The 9,824-nt window shown below is 30.0% G+C and overlaps 1 protein-coding gene across 1 annotated transcript; it reads left to right on the top strand.

Moving 5' to 3' along the window:
• The first annotated feature begins 586 nt into the window (after window positions 1-586).
• Window positions 587-4,375, top strand: LOC114190619 (alpha carbonic anhydrase 1, chloroplastic-like). The gene is made up of 6 exons (XM_028079579.2): window positions 587-800; window positions 913-1,121; window positions 1,533-1,639; window positions 3,442-3,547; window positions 3,642-3,806; window positions 4,171-4,375. Exons 1-6 carry the CDS (start codon window positions 731-733, stop codon window positions 4,324-4,326), a joined length of 813 nt encoding a protein of 270 aa, XP_027935380.2. The 5' UTR covers window positions 587-730; the 3' UTR covers window positions 4,327-4,375.
• Window positions 4,376-9,824: the final 5,449 nt, after the last annotated feature.

Raw genomic sequence — 9,824 nt, 5'->3', positions numbered from 1 at the left:
ACAGCTACCAACTAAAAAAAAACTTAGAGCTCTGTTTTGCCAAGTTTGAAAGCAGAAATGCTATAAGTTATAATGTGTTTTTCAATGGACTTAATATGTGCACTATGCGCATTGAAAACCCCCCCTGACAGTTAAGCAACTTCGTTGAATACCCTTGCATCAAAACAAAAATTAAACCTAAAAAACACAAACTAAGAAAATTACAAAATTTCCATAGAAAAAAACTACAAACTACTACTATGTAAGCCGGCCCAATTTAACGTTTTATAAAATGCATACAAAGTATTCATTTTGTATGCAATTAATGTATATATACAGAAGCTCTCATATAATTTATGCTTTAACTTGTAACATTTTGCTACAGTGAACCAAACAGATAAAAATTCGTTCCCTTTAATTGTGGTTCACAGAAAGCATAAAAGAAAGAAAAGAAATCCCTCTCAAATTAGAAGAACAGAATCTTTTATGTGCAAGAAAGGAATGGTCTCTCCACTCATTTATTCCATAAAAGAAATCACCAATTGGTCAATCACTGCCCCAGTTTAGCACTCCACGAGTTCATATATAGCAGCATTAATATATGTGGCACACAACACAACACATATATTATATATATCCATAATTATATTTAATTTATGTACTTCTAATTATACTGTTACAAATATATAAAGCTAAGGAATAAAACAAAGTCTCTCATATCAAAGCAGACACAGCTAGCTTGCTATTCTCAATGACCATGAGGGTTCACTTCGCTATCATTTCCATTGCTTCTTTGGCTCTATGCACTTCTGCAGATTACTGTAAGATTTTCTTTATCATTGCTTTGATTTGCTTCACTCAGAGTAGTGTTTGGTTATTCTGAAAACTGTGAAGATTAATGATTGCTTACATGAATTTTTGTTTTTGCATTAGTTTCGGTTAATTTTAGTTATTCTGGTCCATATGGTCCTGCGAACTGGGGAAGATTGAGTCCATCTTATGCAGCGTGCTCAAATGGCAAAGCACAGAGTCCTGTGGAACTTATCAAGACTGATATTGAGATGAACAAGGAGTTGAAGAATATTGCAAGAAACTATCTCCCTACTAATGCCACATTGGTTAACAACATATTCAACATTGGGGTTTGTTCTTAAACTACCAAATCGCTTCTCTTTTCGAATAAAACGATACTTTACTAATTAAATTTTGACAACTTTTTTTCACTCTGAGATGACATTTTTTTATGTGACTTTTCATTTTTTTATTTTTTTATTTCTCTACATTTTAAATCAGTTAGAAGATGTCACCTCATATTATAAAAGAAAGATGTCAAAATATCATTATGAATTTGTTTAAACCCTTTCATAATATATAAGTCAGTATAAAACTTATTTTCTAATTTTATAAAATTGAGTTGGACTTAAAAGTTCGGATCGTATTTGTTTCGTTTTAACCTCCTATAAACGTATAATTGGATGACCGTTACAGATGTTAGGTAAGGTTTTTAAGGAATTTCTATATGAAGTAATATGTGTATATATTTTGATTTATAGGTTCACTTTGAAGGAAAAGCAGGAGACATTAACATAAATGGAAGAAACTACTCCTTAAAACAACTGCACTGGCATTCGCCATCGGAGCACAAGGCAAATGGTCGTATGTAAGTTCACATGCACCAGAAGTTTGTTTGGGATACATACGTTAGTTTTAAAATTATAAGAATCAGAATTTTTATGTGATAGAGTGTGGTTTCAACATACCACTTCTTAAAATGATTACGCTTTCTCAAAGAATTTGCTTTACAAACCTTATCGTTTTTTCTCGAACCAATCTAAGTGTTACAAGACCACTTTAGTAAAAAGTTTTGATACCAAATAATTGGGTAAGACCCTTTTGCCTACGGAGCTTTACAAAGTTCCACAATGCATATTTTTTTAGGATAAATACTAGGTTTGTTATAATAAGTATTCATATATTTACTTTTAGTATATTAGAAAAAAAAAAATTACCATCTTAGTACAAGAGAGTTTTTTTTTTTAAACTCTATTAATAGTTAATTTAATTGAGTATATATTTGGTGTTTAATAATTGTTACATATCTTTATTAATATGCAATATTAAGCAGAACCAGTAAGGATTTTATATAATTTTTCTAAAACTCAATCAGACGTTCAATTTCTTAAACATTGGAGGAGTTCCTTTAATATTTTTAATTATATTAAAAGTAACATATGTCAATATTTATGCTATTGAATCAATTATTTACCCTATTTTATAACTTTAATTTACATAAGATAATATGATACTAGCTTCGAGACACCGACTAAAGTATAGAGAAAATATTTTCTTATGTTGTGATTTTATTTTCTATTGGAATCTTTTGGAAAAGACAAAGTACTTTATATTTAAGACAAACTTTTTGAATGTCAAATTAGCTTAAAATTTTCCAAGCTTAATACATGTCTCTTTAATGGGAAAAACTGTTGGTTCGTTACACATAACTCCTTTTGAAGATTGTACAACTATCTTTGTAAGCTATTTAATTCCGAAACTTTCAATAACAATTATTTTACCATGATTTTTGTATAGGGTTTTTCTATAAGGTGGGAGGTTCATTCCATAACCAGTCATCATAGAACTGTTCACTTTATTATCATGTCCTAATGAGTTGGGCAGCGTCATTAGGGATGTTAATTAAATTAAACTAAAGAAATTACTTGCACTAGATTTTAAGCCTTACCCATCGAGTCTTTCAATGAAAAAAATATATATAATTTTTTGATGAAAAAGCAAATTGGGCCTAGTAAAACCCAAGTTCAATACGAAAATTAAGTTAGAAAGATACCCTTTAAATTATTTTTTTATTTGGTTAAATATATTTTTAATTCATACATTTTAACTTATTGAAATTTGTTTATATAAACTTGATATACTTTTATTTCCAAACTTTAAAATTAAATATACATACAGTTCTTCTAATCTTGTTACGTTAAATTTTTTTTTTTAATATCAAAAGGTGTTTCAGATTGATATTTGAATTTTCTTTTTATTTTAACACATTTCAATTCATATATTAATATAGAATATAATTTAACACGTAAAAAAAATCAAAATATATCCATTCATTTTCTTTTTAATTTCAAAATCAAAATATATCAAATTTTAGACATAAATGAATTTCAATTTTTCATCCAAAATTTAAAGATTACAACCATGTTTAACCTTCTTTATTTATAAAAATTGCTAAAAGGGATGTTTTCACTTGAATAGAGTCATTGACCAATCTCTGAACCAAATTCTGAAAAGGAAAATTATACAATAATAACAAGCCATTTTATAAATAATAGAATCTTGTTTTAATAATAAAATATTATAATGAAGTGAATAAGCAAATAAAATAGTAAAAAACATATTATTATGAAATATAAATAGTGTATTAAATAATTTTGATATCCATTATAGACATGATGCGGAGCTCCATCTAGTCCACTTGACCGAAGATATAAAGAACATAGCTGTAGTGGCAGTGCTGTACAAATTGGGTGATCCAGATCCTCTCATATCCCAGGTACACTGCAACTAACATTCACTTTGTTTCTAAAATTATATATCTGCTTCAAATCATTTTAAACTTAGCGCTAATATGTGCTTCTTGGATACAGTTTGAAGAGAAGTTGGTTGAGTTAGGTAATGAGAAGGAAATTGCAATCGGGACCTTTGATTTAGAAGAAATAAATAAAAGCAGCAGAAGAAGGTATTACAGATATGTTGGCTCTCTCACCACTCCACCATGCAAAGAGGGTGTCGTTTGGACCATTCTTGGAAAGGTAACTAATCATTTTAGTTTTTTTTTTTAATTTTTTTTAAAATGATTCGATTTAAGTTTAGTCGTTAGTTTTTCATAAAAATTAATGTCTCAATTTGTTATTTTTTTTAATTTAATACCGCTTATAAAAAATTAACGATAGACCAAATTAAATTACTATTTAAAAATTAAAATTAAATTGAGACAGAAAAAGACAAAAAAAGACCGATTTCAAACTTCTTAACCATAATAAAAATAAAAAAAGAAATAGTTTAACTAAAAATAACACAAAAAAGTTACATTCACACACACACGTATATGTATAAAATCTTGGCTTTCATTCATGTTGTGAAAATGTGTGATTAATGAAGCATGCATGTATGCAGCTGAGGACACTATCCAGTGAACAACTGAAGCTCCTGAAGGCACCATTGAACCCAGAGTTCAAGCACAATGCAAGGCCTCTTCAGCAAATCAATGGACGTAAAATAGAGATGTACTACCACCCCAACAACCACCATGCAACTCGTGTATCACCATAACACCAAGTATTATAAATAAATGGAGTTAAATATCTTCGAAGTCGTTAAATTTGGATGTGAAATTAAAATTTGTCTTAAATTTTGATATATTTTAATTCTAAATTTTGAAATTGAATGCATGTAATTCTTTTAATTCAATAATATTAATTTTTATTATACATATTAAATCGTATTTTAGATTAACATTTAAATTGAAATATGTTAAACAGGATAATTAACTCAAATATTATCCTAAAAATTTAAGTTTAAAACAAAAATAAATTTCAATTTTTTTTTTTTGAATTTAAAAACTAAAAACATAGCTCTAGATAAATGTTTTGTGTATCATGCAACATGCCCGAGGTTTTACATTAGAGAATACAATTGTACTAGGTTTGATAAGTCAGTAAAATGATGTTTGGAGAATATATGCTGCTTATACTTTATTTATTTTTTTGTGTAATTTTCTTATGCTTTTATGAAAAAAAAATAAATAGTTTCTGAACTATTTTTATAGATTTTAATTTGAATATTTTTATATATATGACTTAAAATTTTATATATATATATATATATATATATATATATATATATATAATATTATATCAAAATATTTATGTTTAAGATATATTTTAAGGAAACATGTTTAATTCTTTATGGTATGATTATTTATATATCTTTCATTATTTTCTATTAATAAGTTAAATATGTTTTTAGTCTTTAAACATGTGAAATTAAAATTTGTTATATTCAAAAATTTGGTACAATTTAATTCTTAAATTTTAAAAATGAATATATATTATCTTCTCAGTCTAATTGTATTCAATTTTTACATACTTTTTTACTGTTGTTGACAATTTCTCATGTTTTACATGGATACATCTTTTAAAACACAAGTCTGATGTAAAAACTGTTTTGCCAGCTTTTGTTCAGTTGATAGAAACTCAATTCAACTTCAAATTAAAGCGTATAAGATATGACAATGCAAAGGAGTTCCTATTAACTGATTTTTTCAACAATAAAGGCATTATTCATGAAACATCTTGTGTTGAAACTCCACAACAAAATAGTATTGTTGAAAGAAAGCATCAACACTTGCTTAATGTCAGTCATGCCTTACTCTTTCAATCCCATCTACCTACTTCTTTTTGGTCTTTTGCTGTTAAACATGTCACACATATCATCAATAGACTTCCCACCCCTTTTTTAAAATTCAAATCCCTATATGAATTAATTCATCGAACTCTTCCAAACCTAACTCAATTAAAAGTGTTTGGATGCTTGGCTTTTGCTACTACACTTCTTGCTAGCAGAACAAAATTTGATAAAAGAGCCATCAAAACCATTTTTTTAGGTGTTAAAACTGGCACCAAAGGCTATATTTTGTATGACATTACCACACACTCTACGTTCATATCCCGTAATGTCACCTTTTATGAAAATCATTTTCTTTATGATCCGAAACTTACTGCAAAAGATGCTTTTATTGATACTACACCTAACAGTACATTTTCTGACATGGATCGTTTTCATACTCTTCTTTCTTTCGATAACACAAATAACAATGGCTCTAATCCTACTTCTTTTACACATTGTGATTTACCTACATCACATGATGAAACTGTTTCACAGGATTCCCATCAAGCCACTGATTGCCAACGAAATTCTAGGAGAACAAAACGGCCACCATCATATCTTTCTGATTACCATTGGTCAACTATAGTTTCATCTAATACTACTCACACTACACCTTATCCTTTGCATTTGTATCTGTCATATGCTAAATGTTCTAACCATCACACTACTTTTTCTTTATCTCTGTCTGGTACTCTTGATCCAACTTCTTTCAAGGAAGCCAATCAATTTGAGTGTTGGCAGAAGGCTATGCTTGCTGAATTAGATGCTCTTGATCGAAACAACACTTGGTCACTTGTAAGCCTTCCTCCAGGAAAGAAAGTAATGGGTTATAGATGGGTCTACCGCACCAAATTCAATGCAGACGGCACCATTCAACGTCACAAAGCATGACTCGTTGCAAAGGGCTTTATGCAAATAGAGGGCATTGATTTTTTTGAAACATTCTCTCTAGTGGTTAAGCTCATCACAATTCGCTTTATTCTCGCCCTTGCATTATCCTATGGTTGGTTCTTACATCAACTAGATGTTGATAATGTTTTTCTCCATGTCCAACTTGATGAAGAGGTTTTTATGAAGCCCCCACCTGGTATGCGTCTTCCTTCTCCCAAAATGGTTTGCAAACTTCATAAATCTTTATATGGGTTGTGCCAATCCAGCAGACAGTGGAATGCCAAGCTCACCACAGCTCTTATCACCTATGGTTTTGGTCAAAGCAAAGTTGATTACTCTCTCTTTGTACAAAAGACCTCTGATTCTTTCACTGCCCTATTGGTCTATGTTAATGACATAATACTCATTGGCAACAATCTTACCACTATCAATACCATAAAGTCTTATCTTCACTCTCAGTTTCACATCAAAGACTTAGGCAACTTGAAGTATTTTCTTGGGTTTGAAGTTGCTCGTTCTCACCACGGGCTGGTGCTGCATCAACGCAAATATTGTCTTGACATCCTTTCTGAGTTTGGCTTAACTGGATGTAAACCTGATCCCACTCCTACAAACTCATCTGGCAAAATTAATGAAACGGAAGGTGATATACTTCCTGATCCTACCAACTACAAACGCTTGGTTGGCAAACTTTTGTATCTCACTCACACTCGCCCCGATATCAGCTTCGTCGTGTAGCAGATTAGTCAGTTCATGGCCTCCCCTTGCAGCTCTCATTTACACGCTGCTTTTCGCATTTTGCGTTATCTCAAGAACGCACCTGGACAGGGGCTCTTCTATCCTGTTCACAATTACAATAGGTTGCAAGCTTTCTCCGACTCCGACTGGGCAACTTGTAGTACCACAAGACGTTCTGTCACTGGTTATTGCGTCTTCTACGACAATTGTTTGATTTCATGGAAATCTAAAAAGCAAAATACAGTTTCAAGAAGTTCCATTGAAGCTGAATACATGGCCCTTGCTACTGTCGCTTGTGAGCTTCAATGGCTCAAGTACATTGTTGATGATCTTTCTCTCAACATTTCTTTGCCTATTCCCACCTACTGTGATAACCAATCCACCATCCAATTAGTCAAGAATCCCTCTTTCCACGAACGAACAAAACATATAGAGGTCGATTGTCATTTCATTCGTTCTAAAATCTCTGATGGCCTCATTGTTCTTTCTCATGTACCTTCAAAACATCAGCTTGCTGATGCTTTCCTAAATCCTTGTATCTCACACCCTTCGTTGCCAACATTGCCAAGTTGGGCCTCATCAATATATATCACCCAACTTGAGGGGGAGTATTACAGTTACATACACACAGTTTTTTGTTTTAGACAATTAGCTTCTATTTTGTTATTACAGTTAGCTCTTATTTTCTCTTCTGTATCCTCAGCCTTATAAATGGCTTTCTCTTGTACTAAAATAAGTGTGTTGATCAATTAGTGTAATGCAAAGTTGGCTTTTCTTAATCCGTGCCATACACACTAATATTAATTGACATGTTCGAGTTCAAATATCAATATGGAAAGTTGCTTAACATTAAAAAGTTTTGATGTTGTGAGATTAATAAAGTTATATCTATCCACTTTTAAAATTTAGAGAAAAAAATATATCACCAATTTTAATTTGGTACTTAAATTTATGGATTAGAAAAATATTTAATCTTTTCTTAATTAAAAGATTTTAATCTTCTAAGTTTCAATTACACTTCTTAACAAGCAAACTGAAATAACGTACACAAGATTTGTAAAACATTTTGGAAGAAAAATACGTTAAATAAATTACTACTGAGATTATAAAAAAAATGCTATAAAAGAAAAAAACGATTTCACTATTGTTTTCACTACATACACATAAGGCATATGTTTCTACTAATGTCTATTATAACAATTTCGTTGATAAAACGTTAAATAATTCCTTTCTCGGATGATTTTAGGTCAATAATCTTATATTTGATATTTCTTCTCTTTGACGTTTTTACCTTTCTCAATGACTATGATATTTTCTGTCTCATAATTTTGTATACACAATTCTTTTTTACTCATCAGTCCTATTCGTCTATACCATTCTCTTAATATCTTTGCCAATGGAAAATGCCAAAAAAAATAAAGATATTATATTCTCTTGAACTACCTTCTCAGATTGATTTTCTGCTCCTACTTCTTAGACTTAATATCCTTTTGCCACTATTTGAAATTTTCTTATTTGGGTAACCCAAATAATTTCTCCCTGCACCCCTATTTTAATTTTGTCACCCCATATGTGTAGTTGTTTTGACTCTCATAATACTTACCGCACCTCCTACCCTTCACAGCACACACCTCACCTTGTGGCATTTTATTTCTGCACACTTACCTTTTACTCACACCCCCCCTCCCACATCCTTTTATATTATTTGGGTTGGATTTGGTGTTACTCGTTTATTTCCTGCAAATGCCATTGACACTCATTTATTTCCTGCACTAAACGCATTGCTTTGCCCTCACCTCCGATACTTTTATTTCCGTTTTATTTTTGGGTTAAATATGTTTTTGTTATCTTCCTTAACTTTCAGTGAATTTTAGAATTAGTTTATTTTGAAGTTTTGGACCAATTTAGTCTTCATCCTTCGAAATATGTGAATTTAGTCATTTTAATCAAATTTTGTTAAGTTTATTTGATATTTCAAGCAGTTTCATGATAGTATTTGACTTAACATTAAAGCAAAAATATGTCTAACATTATAAACAACTCAAATACAATCCTAAAATGTGTACGAAACATCAAATAAACCTAACAAAATTTGAATAAAAGAACTAAATCTACGTATTTCGAAAGATAAATGACTAAATTAGTTCAAAGTTTCGAAATAAATTAATTTCAAAATTGACTGAAAGTTAAGGGATGAAAAACATATTTAACCATTTTTTTTCTAATTAAACTCCTACACATTCACTCACATTTTATATTTTACCTTTTTCACATAACCAACCATACTTACTTTTTGACGCACTACCTTTCTATACGTATAGCATTTGAAAAAAGTAACAAAAGCTTTTAAAAATTTAAAATAAAAACTAAAGTGAAAAAATATTTTATTTTCTTATATTTAATTGCTCGTGTCGTCGACACTAATTTTAAATAATTTGAAAAATACTAAAAAGATATATAAAATAATTTTTAAAAAAATTAAAAAATCAAAGTAACATTTAAATAAAATTCTTTCTCAGAATCACGTAAATCCAAAATTTTCAAGTGAATGAAATCATAAGAGTGACCTTATTGGATCCAAAAATTTGATTATAATATTTTTGCTTTTTTAGACATCTTTTCTTCTTATTTAAAAGAAGAAACCTTTAGAAAAAACACGTTCATTTTATATCCATTTCTAATGCTTTACTTTGCGTAACCGACTCCGAATACAAAATTCGATTTCGCACGACTTAAACTTTCTCTGTTTCAGA

This window comes from Vigna unguiculata, chromosome 7 (assembly GCF_037176805.1).
Source record: "Vigna unguiculata cultivar grain cowpea cultivar isolate G323 ecotype 2 chromosome 7, ASM3717680v1, whole genome shotgun sequence".
NCBI lineage: Eukaryota > Viridiplantae > Streptophyta > Magnoliopsida > Fabales > Fabaceae > Vigna > Vigna unguiculata.
The sequence above is the reverse complement of the archived record's forward strand: the minus strand, read 5'-3'. Positions and strand labels throughout refer to the sequence as shown.

Coding starts and splice junctions, on each gene's coding strand:
- LOC114190619 (XM_028079579.2), top strand. CDS start 731: ATGACCATGAGGGTTCACTTCGCTATCATTTCCATTGCTTCTTTGGCT. Junction 1,122..1,532: donor ACAACATATTCAACATTGGG/GTTTGTTCTTAA, acceptor TTTGATTTATAG/GTTCACTTTGAAGGAAAAGC. Junction 3,548..3,641: donor CAGATCCTCTCATATCCCAG/GTACACTGCAAC, acceptor TCTTGGATACAG/TTTGAAGAGAAGTTGGTTGA.